The sequence below is a fragment of the Simochromis diagramma genome, unplaced genomic scaffold, assembly GCF_900408965.1.
Source record: "Simochromis diagramma unplaced genomic scaffold, fSimDia1.1 OVJJ01000816.1, whole genome shotgun sequence".
Lineage (NCBI taxonomy): Eukaryota > Metazoa > Chordata > Actinopteri > Cichliformes > Cichlidae > Simochromis > Simochromis diagramma.
In genome coordinates, this window is record NW_024386908.1 from 1,148,540 (window position 1) to 1,167,223 (window position 18,684).

Below are 18,684 nucleotides of genomic sequence, written 5' to 3' on the forward strand. Positions count from 1 at the left end.
GCCATTCTGGCACAGAGATAGTCGAAGTTTGACTGTGTGTCGACGGTCCTTTACTGAGGAAGAAAAGATCTACCGTTAGCTCCACACGCCGTGCCTGTAGCCGCGTTGCGTCTTTTCTCCAGCTCGACTCCACCAAGTCTGAATTCGCATTAAATATGTCTCATATCATTTGTTATCAAACGCCTCAGGTAAGACTGTTCTCTCTCTTAAAAACAATTCAGAGATGAACTGATGTTGCTTGATGGCTTCGACGTGTAGTCAGCTGTTAACGCGTGGAGAAGCCGTTGTATGGGTTTTTGGGCACTAGCACGGCCGTAAAACGGCTGTTAGATGTGTATTTTGGAGCTTAAGATAAATGGTAATTTTCGCATTTATCGGGTTTGTGCGACAACCGCTGAAAATGCCGCGCAATGCTCCCTCGTAGCGGAGAGTCGCGGACAATTTACCCCGGCCGCAGCTTTCAGGTTAGCGTTACTGATGACTACAATAAGCTAACACTGACCGGTAACATAAGAGTATTGTTATTTTAGATGTAATTACTGAATAAAACACAGTGTCTGAATTTATTGTTGGTGTAGCTGCCCCGTGGTTACCGAGCTAGGAAGCGGTTGCTAGCTTAAAAAAAGGCTAACATGCGCTTCCCTCGGATCCATCTCTCCGTGACTTCCTAGCTCATTCCGTTCATTCCACCTGCATGCCCATGCCTAGGTCGCGTAAATGCAGAGGTATTTGTATAGTCTTCCTTTGTAGTCTTTGGAGAAAAAAAAAATCGATTTAACCTAATCTGGTACTTTAGGGCGGGTGGGGGGGTCCCTTTCCCGACTCAGTTTCCGGTGGCGGGATTGTATTTAGAGTGGCTATATGACTTCTGGATCATCGCCAGACATCATGGCCCTGGTGGTGGTTTCCTCTCGCTAGAGTGAAGGAGAGAGGGGGTTATTGAATGGCACTGCATAATAGCGACGAGACAAACATACGTACTTTAAATCAAATTGCAAGATTTACCCTTCGAGAAATGGTAGGTAGTTAGGGTGGGACACGCTGTCCTTTACTGACCCTTCATGTAGTTTAGCCACATTCTGTGGGCTGTGACCAGTCTTGCCACAGTACTGATGCCCCGTTTTTGCCACTGGGGCTTATTGATTACCCTTGATCATTTGGCATTCATTGGCTGCATGCTGCCTAACGCCATGGTAGTATTTGACCTACTGTGCTGTTAATCGGTTTCTGAAGCTAACAGTCACGTGGAAAATTCCCTAGTAACACACTGATTTAATGAAAGGGCTAAAAATAAACATTTAACGGGTTCCTTAATGTATGTCCAGTATGTGGTAAATGGAGTGTGTGCGTATATATGCAGTCTGATCAGTTGTGCTCACAGGCATTAGTGCTTTTATTTGCAGACGTGTTATTTTAATGAGATGGCCAGTAGTTGACTTGGGGAGGGGGTTGGTTTGCTCCTTACATGCATTTGACGGCCGCCTCACCTTGTAGCTTATTGGAATGGATTTCAACTACAGACATGTTCCAGCGTAGGAAGGACTGTGTTTTAATAAGCTACAGAGGCAGCTGGGTGTATAGTGCTTTTTGTTATTGTTGTTCACCCTTATTAGATTCCCTTTGCGACGTGTTACAGGCGGTAAATTTCCACACGGTGAAAACTGGGTGTAATATTAAGCAGTGCCTCTTTTCACCACAAGAGGGCTGCCTAACAAGCATTAATTGTTCAGCTTTCCTACCAGCATTCTTTGTGCCTGTTTAATCAGATGGAAAAACGGAGAGAGGATCCATTCAGAGCTGTCCTCTGTGACAAAGTTGTGAACAGTGTCACTCTTTCTCTTCCAGGCTATTGTTCTCCCTCCTTTGTTTATTGGCTTTCAAGCCTGCCTGTACAACGGCATTTGAAGCTCATCAACCATGCGCCCCCGACCCCCCCCTTCTTATTTTACTGCTTGCTCAGTGTCTGATGTGATACAAGTTTTGATCATGACTTGTGCTCACACAAGTGCCCCAAAGGACAGCCACAGGCAACAATTTCATACATATTCTGTTAAGCCTGAGACAATAAACATTTACTGGTTCCCAGAATAACTGTGTCAGTGGTTTAAAATTATCCAAATACACCAGGTCCTTGTGTCAGGAAAGCTGGGTTTAAGATGGAAACTCTGTTAAAGAACTATCTGGAAAGTTGAAGGTGTGGCTTTTGGCTGCCAGAGTTTCGTGTAAAGTGCTTGGTGGGAAAAAGGGAAGTGAAACGAGTCAATATGCCAGTGTGGTGGACCCAGGCCTGTGGAGGAGTTCACAGCATTTGTTCCTTCTCAGGGAGTCTTCTGCCAGATGTTGCGTAACGACTCAAAAATAGGTCAGCGTGCCCTCCGTCCACATGCAGACGGGCTGAATTATAGCGTTCTGTGCCAGTCTCGCTGTGTGTGCTGTTCATTGCTTTGTAAAAAGCCTATTTTCTAGAATGTGGCACCGAGCTTTGTTTTTTTTCAGTGTGTGCTTTGGCACACATTATTGGCAGGTTCACATATTTGCCAATGAACTCTTTCCCAAAAACAAAACAGTTGCGCAACATGGCACATCTTGATGCTTTCTGGCTTTAATTTTTATACTGCACGCAAGTAGCATCACTCCAGCACTTGCAAAAAAATAAAGCCAGTAGTGACTGACAAGTAGTGTAATGCTTTTTCAGGAAAATGCATTAAATTTTTAATCTTTTTTTTTTATTTTTTTTAATCATGATAATTTTGTCCCTCAGACTTGAATTGTCCCAATTTATTCATGTCCCTTTGTGGGTTGCAGTGGAGGTAAAGAAACTGTTGGATACAGCCTGAAGCACAGTAATCCCTTCTTAGAATAGATCCTCCTTCCATTACTTGCTTATAAAACTGCTAACAGTATGGTTATGAGTTTAGTAGGTCACTGGATTTGAGTACTTTTACTTTGTTGATCTGGCTCAGTACATGTGTGTACTTGCTCTGCGAGTGTGTTTGTAAATGATATCGGATAAAAGTTTAAGATTCATGTATTCATACTGTTTTTATTGATCCTTTTCTAATGTTGCAGTAAAAACAAACATGCACTTTATTCAAAGTTAGCTGGAAAATAAATGTTTTTAAAAAGCAGAGTACAAATGAATAGTTTTCTCTCCTTTTTGTTTCTTTATTACAAATGTGTCATTCACATGTGACCTTGGCTTGGAAAGAATGTGTTTGTTTCCTCTGAACTATCTGACAGCGGATAACATGGTTGTTATTTCAGCAGCGGCTTACAAAGACCATGCTGTTTCTCTGCCTCATTGTCAGTCTGGTCTTTTGCTGTTTCTTTATCGGGTTAGCAGTGAAGTCAAACGTAGAACAGCTGTATTTTAGCTGGGCACACGGTCGAAATGCTTCCTAGAGTCGTGTGTCTTTTTTGAGAATAGGGCTGCAGTAATCTGCTACGGGAGTTTTTAGTAACTACAAAAAATCCACCCAATCAAAATGACAGGTGCATTGCATGTGTACCACTTAGTTAGGTTGACACCTTTTTAAATGAGTTCATTCTGCATGCAAGTTGGAGTCTTGTACAAACTGAGGGTGCACCAAATGGCAAGGCATTTGGTGCACCTGCCGTGGTCAGTCTTGTCCTCTCTCCCCGTGTGATTTAGTAATAAAACACAATTTTATTTATGTTTACTGAGCTTCAGTCTGCAGGTGGTAGAATGGTGAGTTTGTTAGCCACAGGATTGGACCAGCTGTGTTTACTTCTGTTAAAATCTTTTTGTTAAACTGGGATAATCGTGTGTTTCGGGGTCAGTTTAGGTATCCCTCTGCTTTACTTTTTGGTGAAGTCTAAATTTGTTTTTTAGTATTGGATCGAAATGTCTGAGGGGGAGGATCTTTACTAGGTCAGTGGGTTTTTGGTCAGTGGTTGTTGATCAATGGTCATGAGAATTTGCATAATTATGATTAAGGAACTGACCTCCCAGCCCATTGTTCCTTCAGTGGGCTGGTTTCAGTCATTATGCAAATGTACTGTTTATAAGATTTGGGGAAACCTGCAGTCAGCTGAGACTGAAGACGTCACTTGGATGAGTGACGAAACGTTTCTCCCACAAAACGCTACGTCCAGATGAACAGAATCAACTTTTGGAGATTTACTAGGTGTGATGTGATTTGTAGGTGGGGTTGTGCACTAGGGTTACATGTATATGATGTATTTGCTGTACAGTGTCCTTGGGTGTTCTGAGGGGCGCTATTTTTAAATAAAATTAAAAAAAAAAAAAAAAAATTATTATTATTATTATATGAAGCTTCACATGTCACAAGTCGTTTCCTCCTGCATTTTTCTTATAGGTCAGTCCCTGATTATAAAGGTTCCTATAGGGAGGAGCTAGCCGAGTAGGCCTGTCATGTAACATAGAGCTGATGGAGCCTTGCCTCGGAGAGAAGGGGAGATGAAGCTGAAGACATGAGATGGATTAAATGGTCTTGCTTGGCCTTATCAGTAGGTGTGGAGATTTAAAGAGCCAAATGGAGTGTTGCAAGGGGGGAGTATATGGTGCTTGGCTACCAGTGCTGCAGGCTCCATGCTTTACAGCAGGGGTAGGCAACTCCAGGCCTCGAGTGCCGGTGTCCTGCAGGTTTTAGATGTCCTTGATCCAACAGGGCTGATTTAAATGGCTAAATTACCTCCTCGACATGTCTTGAAGTTCTCCAGAGGCCTGGTAATGAACTAATCATGTGATTCAGGTGTGTTGACCCAGGGTGAGATCTAAAACCTGCAGGATACCGGCACTCGAGGCCTGGAGTTGGGAACCCCTGCTTTACAGGATATTGGGATAACAGTTTCTTAAATGTGATGGGATTGACTGGTCTGATTTATCTGTTATTGAATTTTGTAAGCAGTCTTGTGACTATTGAGGAAAACTGAGCTCTGCTGCGTGATTGTTTGTTTCCAAAGAGAAGGGACTGCAGCGCTCACTTTCTTACCACGTGGAACTGACTCATGCTCACATTGCCTGAATGCCAAGAACATGCAGCATCCATTTAAAAACCAAGCAAGAACTTAACTCCCTGTTTTCCTTCTCCTTTTTTTTTCCCCCATGCAGGTTATAATGTGCAACAAACACAGAATAAGTACTACTCTATAGCCAACGGGATACCAAGGACTCGATTGCAGTCGCTTCAAGCCTGATAGTTTGTCCTTGTGGCTGCTTCCCCTCTCCATTCTGCTCAGTGGTCAGCTGGCATTTCTTCTGACAACTTCCCATCCCTCTCCCTGGGTGAAGAAGACTTAGTTCTCACAGGGATCTTAGTCTGCTTTGCCTGGTGCCTACGTTTGTTTCCTGTTCTGCTCTCAGCAGTGGTGCTTCCCTGGATTTGAATTATTCTCTATTAGGTAAGACAACCACTAATGCAAGGATTATAATTGACAGTGCACGTTGCAGACGCCTAATCCTAATCCTGTGTAGTCGTCAATGAAATAAGCCAGCGTTTACGATCCTGCATACCTGAAAGCACGTCTCACACTGCAGAAGATATTCATTAGTGCTTGACTAAATGCATATATTTTTTGTTCTCTTTTCTTTTTTTCCTTAGATAATTTGTCAAAATATTTCCAAGATGATTCAAAACGGTTATTTGATCTTTGAGGATGAAAGTTTCCTGGACTCTACCGTGGCCAAAATGAATGCCCTGAGGAAAAACGGGCAGTTCTGTGACGTTAGGCTGCAGGTATGCTTTATTGCAGAAACACTTGCATGGTCCATTGCACATTCTCAGAAAAGCCACCGAGTTATTCTGTGAACTTCTATGAGCTGAGGTGGAGCAGGGTGTGCTCTAGAGGACAAATGACCACTTACTCCACTGATTAACCTTTAAATACATGTTGTAAAAAAAAAACAAAAAAAAACTCAATTGCTTTTCATTTTAACTTTATTAGTTTTACCCACTGTGATCTTTTATGCATTTCCCCCCTGATCCTGATTGAGTGACCCTTCTTTCTCTTTATTGCCCAGGTGTGTGGTCACGAACTCATGGCCCACCGTGCAGTTCTGGCTTGCTGCAGTCCCTACCTGTTTGAGATCTTTAACAGTGACATTGAGTCTCATGGAGTCTCGCATGTCACTTTTGAGGACTTGGACCCAGAGGCTGTGGAGATCTTGCTGAACTACGCCTATACTGCCCAGTCAGTAGCAACTCTGACCTTTGACCCTTACGCCCATCTCTTTATGATTCTTAACCTTTGGTTGATAACAACTTTGCATTTTCTGTGTGATAGACTCAAGGCAGACAAGGAGCTGGTCAAGGAAGTTTACTCTGCAGCCAAAAGGTTCAAAATGGAGCGAGTCAAACAGGTATGTTTTTCCTCATCGGCCCCATTCGTCACAATTTTCTCCCCCATCATCCTTAAAGGTTATTTCCTCAGTTATTAATCCCAGTGTGTTCCGCTCACTTCAGATTTGTGGCGACTACCTGCTGTCTAAATTGGATTCCCAGAATGCCATCTCCTTTCGAAACTTTGCCAGCTCCATGGGAGATGCTAGATTTTTGTCCCAGGTAGATGCCTTCATCCAAGACCATCTACTGGAAGTGTCTGAACAGGAGGACTTCCTTAAACTTCCCCGCCTTAAGGTACTGGCATAAAGGATCACACATGTAGTCAAATATTTAAGTATTTATTGACTGTTTAAGTGCATTTGAGCCATTCTGTAATGAAGAAGTGATACATTGTAAGCCTCCGTTAACAGTCTTATGTCTCTGTAGCTACAGTTAGTGTTTAGTGAAATAACTCAGGATTAAGGTTTACATTTATACCTTTCTGACTCTAACGCAAGATTAACGATACTTACAGTATGAACGTGCGCCCTTTAATCATTACACTCAAATCCTGTTGAGTGTGGGGGACGTGAAGCGCAGCAGGCTAACGTGAGGCTTTTGTTCACACTGGACTGAATTAACCCCGTGGTTGAGTCAAAGTGAGCCTCTCCGGTTTTGTAAGGCTGGAATATAAACCTGCATGTGATTTCCTTTATTGTAGGATTGCATTATGCTGAGAGAAGAGCTGAAATTGGCATTTTAAACAAACTAATGGCAAAATGCTAATCATTCAGTAAGATGAGGTTCCCAGCTACCCAGTAAAGCTCGTGGTATTCATTTTCTGTTACGTGCTGACTTCATTTCTGCCGTGCACGCCTCCTGTTTCACCTCTTCACTCTGTGTTTACAGTTGGAGGTAATGCTAGAAGACAACCTCACCCTGCCCAGCAATGGCAAGCTCTACTCGAAGGTTCTCAACTGGGTGCAGCGTAGCCTGTGGGAGAACGGTGACCATCTGGAACGACTGATGGAGGAGGTCAGTATCCGGGTGTGCCGTCTCAGCTCATACTAATCTGCATTCTTGCCTTCCCCCTTCCCCTCCCTCTTAACTCCTCCTGTTTTTGACATTAAGAAGTCATTAGGAGGCTGAAGTAGAAATGGCATGCCATTTTCATGCTGTTCTATCAGCATTGTTCTTTTTTTGTTCCCTCTGATTTGTTGGAGTGTTTGCAGTAAGAAACTCTGTACCCCTGAACCCTACTACAAATTAGAGGTGAGCCCAAAAGAGCTGCTGTCTGCTCTTGTCTTTATATTTTTGGTTTGTTTGTTTTTTCCAATATTCTCTTTTGGGTATGTGGTTGGATTACATGCAACCCCATCTGAGTATTACGGTGCTCCTCTCCTCCTATGAACACACACACACTCAAAGGTCTGACCCTTGATTCTGATTTTTCACTTTTTGCTATCTGAACAGGTGCACGTTTGTTGCTGCAGCACTAACAGGCACTCCTCCCCGTTGATTTATATCTCCTGTAGGTTTATTAGCAGCAGCAGGAGACCAGACTGAGGAGCCAGGACTGAGCCACCAGGGTAATGAGTCAGAGAAAAGGGAGGGAGGAGAGGAGCACAACTGCCCCTCAGCAGCTTCTCTTTGCAGCCAAACAACACTGTGTCCCCATCTGTCCATGGCATACATGCACATGAATCCCATTTCCACATTTATCAGAACACATGGTTCATCATCTCCCTCGCAAGCGATACATGCAATTGAATACCCCGTTACTGCACATAAATTCATGTTAAACTTTTCTAAAATGCACACACATCAATCCTTTGCCTTTTTTATTTTTTATTTGCCCTAAACATGGGCAGCTGAGTGACTCCAGCAGCTCCGACAGAATACATCTGACTGCTCGCGTCTCCTGGTGGATTTAATCTGTTATGTCCCAGCAAAGTTGTTTTACCTGCACTGTTGTTAGGCATCTGGATTTGCCTGCCCGTTGTGGCTGCTGTCACAGTAACAACTTCAACTAGAGGCTGAATTTTGAAGCAGCTGATGTGGGAAGTGTGCCACACGCAGCTCCTCTTCTTCATTCTTCACAGAAGATCTTTCCAGATGGAGCTTCGCATTTTATTATTTCTTTTTTTTTTTTACCAACTCCCTCTGTTCATAGATGGAAATTAAGGAGACGCTCTGTCACATTCGGCCGATATCTTCTTGCGCTTGAACGCCTAACACACTCTGTGCAGTGCTGGTGGTATGTGTGTCTTTAAAGGAAGCCTTTCTATTCAAACAGCAGAAGATCCAGGTCTCTGTCCCTCCCCCCCCTCTCCTCTTTACAGCACTGCCTCTCCTCCCCCCCCCCTTTTTTTTTCTTCCCCCTCCCCCTTATAAGGGGCTCTCAGTGTGTTGCCATGGAGACAGCCACATGGGTGTGTTGTTCCTGTTTGTCTTTCAGGTGCAAACGCTGTACTACTCACCTGACCATAAGCTGGTGGATGGAGGGCTGGTGATTGAGGGGCACAGTGAGGTGTTTGGTGGCGAGGAGGACCACCTTCAGTTTGTGCAGGTACTCAACAGCTTGTGCCTGGCTTCACCGCCTCTACCACACTTTGCTTGGCAGCGTGCGGCATACAGCTTGTGCCTGACCATGCATCAAAGAACTACATGGTCCCTTTCTGGCTAAAAGTCTATATGGCTCATTTGTACCATAATTTAGCCACAATGTAAGAGCTAATGTAACGTAGAACATGACCAATGATGCCGGCCTGGCAGTGCTGTTGAGCATATGTTAAAAGCTCTCTGTGTTTATTAAGCTAATCTCAGCCAGCTGAGCGTGGACAGTTGCTGTTTCAGGTTTTTATCGGCCTCCTTTAAATTGTGTGGTGGTCTGACACTGCTGTAGTAGCTGCTGTAGCTGGCTTCAGATATGGGGAGGTGAGATTTTGGTACTTGCTCCGGCAAGATCATGCTACGTCTACGTTAGAGCAGCTGGATCAAAGAGTAGGCTGGGATGGAATTGGTTGGCGTTGGCCATTGTTGGGGCCTGTGGTGCAAGCTTGGTTTCTGTAGCTGCAATATACTCTTGCAGAAGAAACCTGTACGGGAGAGCGACCAGCGACAGATGAGCTGCAGCTCTTCAGGAAGCCTGTCTCCCTCCAACCAAGCAGCAAACGCCCCAAAGCAGACCGCCAGGAGAGAGTGGAAATACATCGCCTCTGAGAAGACCGCAAGTAAGTCCATTAACTGTGCAATCAGAACTTCCCTTTGGGTGGAATAAACGCCACATGCTGTACATGAAAAACAAACTTTTTGTTGCCCAACCATCTCTAATCTTACTCCTAGGCAACAACTACTTGTGTCTGGCTGTGCTGGACGGTGTGCTGTGTGTGATCTTCTTGCACGGTCGCAACAGCCCTCAGACATCTCCCTCTGCCACTCCCTGCTTGATGAAGAGCCTCAGCTTCGAGGCCCAGCCAGAAGAGCTCGAAGAGCAACCGCTCTCACCCATGCATTATGCTCGCTCCGGCCTGGGCACCGCAGCCTTGAATGGAAAATTCATTGCAGCAGGTTGGCAAATCATCCATTAGCCTTACTGCTTTCTCTTTGGGTGGGGTGTGTATTTGTAGGTTATAGTGCAGCACGGACAGACGTACACACGTTGTTCTCACTGGACATGTAGGTTTTGCACTGATTAATATTTTGAGTTTATATAAGGGAGTTATTGACTGTGGTGCCTCTTTGTGTTCCTGCAGGGGGCTACAACAGAGAGGAGTGTCTGAGGACTGTCGAGTGTTACGACCCCAAGGAGGACCGCTGGACTTTCATCGCACCCATGCGGACTCCGAGGGCTCGTTTCCAGATGGCCGTGCTCATGGTAGTTTTAGCATTTATCTTATGTCAGGTTCATTTGTTCTGGATTACAGAGACATTTTAATATCTGCCCGGGAGCGTAGCTGCACCTGTTCAAACAGGATTAGTTGTCCTGTTTAAGTATTTCTCAACTCCTCGTGTTCAAATATGTTTGTTACATTTCTGTTAGTTGGCACTTGATGTTGCAAAAATTGGAAGTGTGAAAGGGTCTAATGACCTCTTGCAGGGTCAGCTTTACGTGATTGGAGGTTCAAACGGACATTCTGATGAGCTGAGCTGTGGGGAGAAATACGATCCTCGCACTGATGAGTGGACTCAAGTACCAGAGCTGAGGACGAATCGCTGCAACGCAGGTCGGTCCACTGTGCATGCATGTAACTTTTTTCCATGTCTAGAAAAAAAAATGTCTGAAGTCTTCAATGACGGTTCAACTCGTCGCTTTCATCTCTCTAAAGGCGTCTGCTCCTTGAACAACAAACTCTATGTTGTGGGAGGGTCGGATCCCTGCGGGCAGAAGGGTCTGAAGAACTGTGACGCTTTTGACCCTGTGGCCAAAACCTGGACCAACTGTGCCTCCCTCAACATCAGTGTGTATCCACAGTGGATTTTGACTTTTTTTGCAGCCTGAGGCGAGATGAAAAGCTGTGTTCATTGAGCGAATATGATTTCAGGGAGGCACCAGGCAGCAGTGTGCGAGTTGGACGGCTTCATGTACGCGATCGGAGGGGCAGAGTCGTGGAATTGCCTGAACACCGTGGAGCGCTACAACCCCGAGAACAACACCTGGACTCTGATAGCTCCCATGAATGTGGCTCGCAGAGGGGCCGCCGTCGCCGTTCATGCAGGTGAGTCCACAGATACGAAAAGCTAGACCTGCCTTTCAGACTGATCGGTTCTCGGTCAGACTTCCCTGACGTTGGCATCTCTGGCTCTCGATAGGCAAACTGTTTGTTGTCGGCGGCTTCGACGGCACCCACGCTCTTCGCTGCGTGGAGATGTACGACCCCGCCCGCAACGATTGGAAGATGCTGGGCAGCATGACATCGTCTCGCAGCAATGCGGGCGTGGCCATGCTGGGCGACACAATCTACGCCGTGGGCGGCTTCGACGGAAACGAGTTCCTTAACACGGTGGAGGTATACAACCCCGAGATGGACGAGTGGTACGACTGCGCCAAAGCCCCGTCTCCCCTCTCTGACTGAAGAGGGAAGACCGGGAGGAGGGAGAGCAGGGGATTGGAGTTTCAGTGCTTCACCTATTTTTATTTTCCCCCCAAACTAACAGGCTTAGTGACGTAATCGTGTTTCGTGATGATCTGTGTGTATGAGCGGATACGTGTGGGGGTGGGGGGACGGGCGAGGGGTCTTCAGTGAAGATCGACTTATATGTAGGGGGGGGGGGGGGGGTTGTTGCCCAAAGCAACATGACGCCTTTGCATATTGCATACAATGGTTTTTGTGCTGTATATATTTAGTTTCTTCCTCATTTCTGTCATATGCCAACACATTTAGTGCTTCTTTTTCCCTCTTACATTTCAAAGGTTTGTCACCTTTGATGTTTTCACAGAAGCGTTCGACTTTTGGTTACTTAAAAGGTGGCTGTATGGAGTGGTGATGTTTTCATTTAAGAATATTTCTGTTGGGGGAAATGTAAGTTTGCTCACACATTTAAAGGTCAGTAGTTTGAAGCCTTACTCAAAAGTGCGAGTAGATAAACACCTGTCATGGCTTTTTGTGTCATTTTAAACCAGCTGGATTGCTTTTTGGATCTTAAATGATGGCCTTTTTTTATATTTTTTTATACACTGCTGACTTACCAGTTTAAAAATAAAAAAATAGTAGTAGCAGAGAGCTTCAGTCATTGAATCTAACCAGTGCCAGATTTAGTTGCATTCACGTGCACACACACGCACAAACCATGCTTCTGCTAACTACATTTTTGTTTTTGTGACTTAAGAAATTGATGTATGTAGACATGCAGTTTACTAAAAATCTTTTTTTTTTTCCGTCTTGGGTTTAAAGTGTCAGGCATTGGCAGATTCTTCTGGAGGGATTGTTAGAGCGAGAAAATGACCACATTTGTAACATTTCTTAATAAATCATTTAAACCAGATTCTTTTGGCGTGGTGTGTCATGATTTGAGATGAATCATCAGTTTGCAAATTCTGACATTAATCAACTAATTAACAAAGTATCGCTCGATAACAGATTGTATCGTTTTTAAGTCGTGACTCGGCAGGCGACCCTAACTTTTGCTGCCACCTCATCTTCCTCTAGTTCTGCTCCTGAGTAATTGCTGTGTCCTGTTCACTGCTAAGCTTTCACTGCCACCATTTTCCACAGTGACTACCACACTAAGCCGGTTTTTTCCCCTCCCAAGTGTCTTTTAGTGGAGATTATGCTAAGCTGGCTAACAGACATCAGCAGGAAGGGATGACGACAGTCATTCTGGATAGTGGAAGTGTTGAAAGAGGACTGACTGACCTCGTATCACTGCCTGCCTGCTGGAGCTGGTTTAATCCCTGCCCTGCACTCAATTCACAACTTGGTCACTGGTAACCTGTATGGTGGGGTAAATGGGCTAGCATAAGTATGTGTGGCTGTACACTTTGCTCTTGCATTGTAAAGTGGGATCATGACTAAAAAGCTGAGAACATCGACATGTGTTGAAGCATTTTAAACTCTTACCTGATCATTTACAATTATAACTTTGATAGTTTTTCCTTCCAGTCATTTTCTAATTACAACGTCACAGCGAGGTCCCTCGACAGCTACAAGTTTAAATGTATATTAAAGAACACTAAAAAAAAAAAGGCTCTATACATTTTTCTAAATGACTAAGCTGAGACAGGAAGTTGGGGTCCTCATTACCTGTCCTTTCACCATCTTCCACCTCTCCCTGCATGGTGTCTGATGCTTCAGCCTCTGCTTGTGTCACACTACCAGCAGGTGTATTCTAAGCCTGTCTGCTGGCATCGCAGGCATATAATCCCCTTAGTCACCCTTCACACACACGCATGACCACACTCGGGCTGACGATCACAGCAGCGCTCTGCACATGCGAACGCTACCTCGGGAAAGAAAACGTGACGCGTCTCTTTAGTGATTCAAAACCAAGCAACAGTTAAAAAAAAAAAAAAAAGTTCTTTACTCGACAATTTAGCCAACAATAAGTTTAGATGTCAAAATGGGCTCTTAAAAAATGCACTGAACAATCTCAGCATTCATAAGAAAAATAGTGTTTTATGGATGTAACCTGAGCCTCGTGGTGAAAACTGTCCTTTTCTGTTCACTGACCTGCTGGTTTATCATGAAGGGGTTTTTGTCCTGATCTACATTAAAGAATTATGTTCAGGCGTCAGCTTCGTACTGAATGAGAGCGACATCGATGTGAGTTAAACAACGTCAACAGATTACCTGACAGCTTCTTACAGAGCTTAATCAGAAATGATTTAAAAACAAACCTAAATAAATGCAGGCCTTTAGATAACAAATGGTACATATTTTATTTTTATTAAAAAAATATTTCAAGTAAAAATGTTTTGTCATTTAACTAATCACTCTAAACAAAATAATATGCTTTTTTAAAATAGATTTAAATATTTATAAACTAAATTTCACCTTAACTCACCAAAACTCATTCAGGACACAAGTGCAAAGCTATTAGAGAATAATGAAATCTGTACTTGCTGAATTATACAAACCAGCTGTTACAGCATTAAACAAACCTTCGGAAAACAGCGTTATCTCTGTAACATGAACTTTATGGATGGAGAACAAAGGCAGAAACGGGCACAGCACGAGCAGATGCGCCTTTAACTCGACAGCTTTGAGTTCAAGTTAAGAATCTGTCACGTCGAGGAATCCGTTTGGTTGATGAGCAACGTTCCTGACGCTGGTACGACGGTGCTACGTGAGGAACGTCGTGTATTGACCTGCAGCTTGCACACAGTGTTCCAAGGCCTCTTGAAGCTCCATTAACTTGGTCCCTCCCACCCTGAGCTTCTCCCTGGGAATACGAGAAAACAGAGAAAGACATGAGTACAGAGAAGGGAGTGGCATCCACCTCTCTCACACAGCTTTGCCTGTATGGTTCAATTAGATCCACTAATCGAGCCACTAAAGCGGACTTGTTCACTTTATAATCCAGAGGCAGATATTAACCCTTCAACTACACTTTCCTGTCGTTCGGCTTTTACACAAAGTACACGGAGACTGAAAGGCTGGGATGGAAAACAGATCGATGAGTGAATTTTGAGTTATAAGATAAGCGTTCAGTGTTGTGAAACTGGAGGATGTGCAGAACATCCACCAGGATCAGGTGACCCTGAATCCTCCCTTAGTTATGCTGCAACAGGTGTAGGCTACTGGGGGATTCCCATGATGCACTGGGTGTTTCTTCTTCACTCACTATGTGTTAACAGACCTCACTGCACTGAATCATACTTGTTATTAACCTCTGTCTCTCTTCCACAGCATGTCTTTATCCTGTCTTTCTTCTCTCACACCAACCAATCACAGCAGATGGCCCCGCCCCTCTCTGAGCCTGGTTCTGCTGGAGGTTTCTTCCTGTTAAAAGGGAGTTTTTCCTTCCTACTGTTGCCAAAGTGCTGCTCATAGGGGGTCATATGATTGTTGGGTTTTTCTCTGTATGTATTATTGTAGGGTCGACCTTACAATATAGAGCGCCTGTATAAATAAAATTGAATTGAACATTTCAACAGAAAGGTGTCAAACGTACGGCACTTTGGTCACAGGAATGCACTCTCCACCAGTACACAGTGTTTAAGATGGGCTAAGCTTTACAAAAGGAACCTTGTGTGTGACACTTTTTCTCTCAGGAGAGATGCCACCCATCCCAGAATGCGTCAGCTCTCAAAAAGACAAAAAAACAAACTAAAAACCAGCAAAAAAACGACTTAAACATAAAACCCTGAGAACCCCGCTCCAGAAATGTCTCAGTGTGCGACAAGGAGTTGAGAGCGGACAACGATCTAATCTCCAAAAAGCCTGTGGCTAATGAAATGTTTTAAGCCTGATCGTGTCAATGGGAATGGAGGTCAAGTTGAGATCTGGAAGATCGCAGCACTTTTCCAAGAGAACTGCTCACAGGATAGCAAGGAAGGAAAACCTGTTTCACTTAAAAAGACCTGGAAGCACAGTCGGGCATGGCGCTGCACCGTTCTTATCTGCGGCATAAATATGACCTTCATGGAAGAGTCATTGGGAAAAGTCTGTTCCTGTGACCTCCCCGTAAAAATCTGCACTACAAGTCTGCAAACGAGCATCGAAACAAGCCTGTGGACTGATGAACTAAACAACAGGAGTCTCTAAGGGCCCTGAGTAAAGACGTTGCAGCAAGTGGCACAGGGAACATTTCAGTGGTGAGATGAAGATTTGTAGGTAAACAACGACAGTTAAACACTTCTGATCACAACACTACGGATGATCCTACCAAACCTGATAATTCACAAGGTGTTGTCTCTAGAAACAAAAGCTAAAGGTTTAGACACGTCCTCGCCGTCCACCAGCAGAACGTTTCATCATCATCAGGTGACGTCTTCAGTCTCAGCTGACTGCAGGTTTCCAACCTTATAAACAGGACATTTGCACACTGACTGACACCAGCACCACTGAATGAACAACGGGCTCTGAGGTCAGTTCCTTGATTATTAATATGCAAATTGTCATGATCATTGATCAGCAACCATTGATCAAAGACCACTGATCAATAGCCATGAGTACCATTCACATTGCTCCTTCAGTGGGTTAGTTTCAGTCTTTGCACTGCAGCCCTCCACCCCCCAAAAAACCCCTAAATAACCCGAAGGCACTCAAAACCTTTAAAAGCTGACAGTCACCTAACAGAGTGGTGCCGTGCACACACCACGAGGTGCCCGAACGTTTGCTTAAGGCTCTTTTTCCTATTTGTAATTTTGAAACTGTGAAAGTTGAAGTTAGAAATAATCAACACGTCGTCTTAAATTGATGCCTGAAAATGAAACCGAACATGGCACCGTGTGGATGAATCCAGACTTTTCTACGCTAACAGTTTGATCACTGAACTTTGGATGTGCTGATCGCACTCGCCACTCACAACAGACAATCCTGCTTCTGTGTACACGGCAGCTTCCAGAAGCTCTGGATGTCACTGGCAGCTATTTAAGCACATTTCCCTCAGCTGAGCTCATTTTTTTTGGTAACACTGCTACAGTACAGCACATCCAGGCAGTTGCAAACGCACATAACGAGGGTTCGGCATGCACAGACATGCAAACTGGCTGCTGAAATCTTGGCAACAGCTGCTTAGCAGCGGAGACGCTGAGGGAGCTTGTTGCTCGTTGGCCTTTTTTCTTTGTTTTCGCTGGATGATTGTGCAACTGCAGGAAGGAGAGGAATCTGCTGACTGCTATCCATCCACTTCCCGTCCCTCACCCCAGGGTGCAGCTGTGTGTTTTTGGAGCCTGTGGAAATGGGTACAGGCTGCTCCCAGGATGCGCTGATTGGTGGCAACTGGGCTGGTTTTGCATTCCAGAGCGCGCCATGGACAGACAGGCTTCCCTCAAAGTGTTTCCACTGACAAACTACTGCGACACGTTTGTCACGTCAAAGAGTGTCCAAGTGTCAGCGACGCACATCGACAGTGTGTACACAGGGAAGGGCTGCTGTGTTACATAACAGCCTACATGTGTTTGACAGGTAGTTAATGCATGTCCCCGGGAGACACTAATGATTTGCACTCAACTGAAAATAGGACCACGTGATGATGTGATGTTCTAAAGCACAGCATCATGTGATGAGCAGGAGCAGAAAGCCTCCGATTGTATTCCATCCCCTCTGATGGCGCTAAGAACATTTAGGATCTTGCATCTGAGCAAAAAGCATCACAACAGTAACAATAAAGACGAAAATGGTTGCATTTATATCCATGTTTCCCTTTCCCCTCACCGGTCCTGCCAACAAGCACAGAGAAATCTTTCTTTGTCACTGTGATGCGGACAAAGAATTCTAATTACTGATCATTAAGAAGATTTTTTAAAGTGTCTGATGAACATAAAGAGCAAGCGAAGGCGGTGCGTTCAAATTAATGCAACACATGAAAACAAAGATTCATATTTCACTAACATCAAGCATGAGAGGGCGAAATAAAAGCTTCTATTACTGAAGGAGACCGATCTGCCTTATCAGACACACAGCAGCACTCGAGTACAATGAACAGAAAGTTAACTAATGTAACGCCCGAGGCTTTCTTGTGCTGAACGATGTGCTGTTCCCCACAGGCTTACGAAACGGCAGAGCGGCGTTTCCCTCTGGATGCTCCGTGTGACCGAGTTACATAAAACTAACGTGTAAATTTCATGACATGAGACGACGCCAGAAGGAGCCACCGCTAAATCTGTCGAGTGAGTCAGCGTATTATGCCAGAAACGATATGAAAGTTAAACATGGACGTGGCTAATGCGTGAACAAGCACTCTGTGATAACCGAGTCATTCGATTATCAGCTGCGGTAACCAACAGCCACGCTGCTCTGCACTAAAAGCCATCGGGCATCAACCTGACGGCACGTCTGCGAGTGAAAAATAACCCAGGTGTGGTGTCATCATCAGACCGATGACTCCATGAAAACAAAACAGATGTTTTCAAACAAGAGCAGAAGCAGGGCTGTGTGGATTTGAATATTTGTTGGAGCTGAGTGGATTTTAACAGAAGGCAAACTGAGCTGAGTCGCAGGACATGACATTCATTCAGTAACAGGACTGGAAGTTACAATCCCTGATAATTGGAGGAGGTCTTCAGGTATTGCTGTTATGAGGAAATGCAGCCCAGAAACTTTACCAGCGAGACACATCGTCGTGTGCCTCAACTTCACAGGGTGTTTCGGTCTTTCACCCAAAACAATCTGCCATTTTTACCTTCCTTGGTTAGCTTTAGGGATTAGAGATCTGATCTAGATTATCATATTAAAATGTGGGACACATCGTCAGTAGCGGACCTTGGATTCATCGGGTGTTTCGGCCATTATCGCCAGACACCCTCATCCAAGGAGGCCCTGCCAGGGTTGATCAGGCCCCAGAGTGCGTCACTGGTTTGTGTTAAGGCCCTGAGACAGCTGCATCGGTCAACTAGCACTCAAATGCTTCCTCAATTGCATCCTCCCACACTACCAGCAGCTCAAAATCTGCCAAACATTTGCCTCTTTGTTCAAAATCTAGATGTCTTTCAGAAGCACATGTGACTGCCCACAAGCTCTGTGCTCGATTTGCACAATATCCTTTCTTACTAAACACACAATGGCATTCCTATATCACGTAACAGAAAGCAGTACCCTTATTCCTGGTGCTTCTGTGCCAGTGCAGAGTACCAGACCTATCACTGATTATTTTTAAATGTGTTTTATAGTGTTATAAAAAGTATGTTATCGAGAACGATAAGCAACACAGAACACGTTTTATTTAACCTGACACAGTAAAATCTTATCAGCTGAAACCAGCGCCTCCCAAGGCC

The 18,684-nt window shown here is 44.5% G+C and overlaps 2 protein-coding genes across 11 annotated transcripts in view; one reads left to right on the plus strand and one right to left on the minus strand.

Annotated features, from left to right (window-relative positions):
- On the plus strand, nucleotides 1–12,290 carry ivns1abpa (influenza virus NS1A binding protein a). Its single transcript, XM_040034989.1, has 15 exons — nucleotides 1–188; nucleotides 5,096–5,385; nucleotides 5,586–5,720; nucleotides 6,005–6,174; nucleotides 6,268–6,343; nucleotides 6,447–6,620; nucleotides 7,215–7,340; nucleotides 8,764–8,874; nucleotides 9,397–9,538; nucleotides 9,651–9,875; nucleotides 10,061–10,182; nucleotides 10,405–10,531; nucleotides 10,634–10,765; nucleotides 10,850–11,023; nucleotides 11,118–12,290. Exons 3-15 carry the CDS (start codon nucleotides 5,610–5,612, stop codon nucleotides 11,378–11,380), a joined length of 1,953 nt encoding a protein of 650 aa, XP_039890923.1. The 5' UTR covers nucleotides 1–188; nucleotides 5,096–5,385; nucleotides 5,586–5,609; the 3' UTR covers nucleotides 11,381–12,290.
- The window catches only part of swt1 (SWT1 RNA endoribonuclease homolog), a 25,507-nt gene continuing 18,994 nt past the window's right edge, over nucleotides 12,172–18,684 (minus strand). For all 10 annotated transcript variants that reach the window (XM_040034982.1, XM_040034988.1, XM_040034987.1 and 7 more), the window contains one exon: nucleotides 12,172–14,186. In XM_040034982.1, coding sequence (XP_039890916.1) covers nucleotides 14,087–14,186 — 100 coding nt within the window. In that variant the 3' untranslated portion in view covers nucleotides 12,172–14,086. The remainder of the gene's footprint in view (nucleotides 14,187–18,684) is intronic.

Bases quoted from the DNA above. Each gene is read 5' to 3' on its own strand.
- ivns1abpa (XM_040034989.1), top strand. From the start codon at position 5,610: ATGATTCAAAACGGTTATTTGATCTTTGAGGATGAAAGTTTCCTGGAC. The intron at 6,621-7,214 runs GTACTGGCATAA...CTGTGTTTACAG, and splicing joins TTAAACTTCCCCGCCTTAAG to TTGGAGGTAATGCTAGAAGA. The intron at 8,875-9,396 runs GTACTCAACAGC...ATACTCTTGCAG, and splicing joins ACCACCTTCAGTTTGTGCAG to AAGAAACCTGTACGGGAGAG.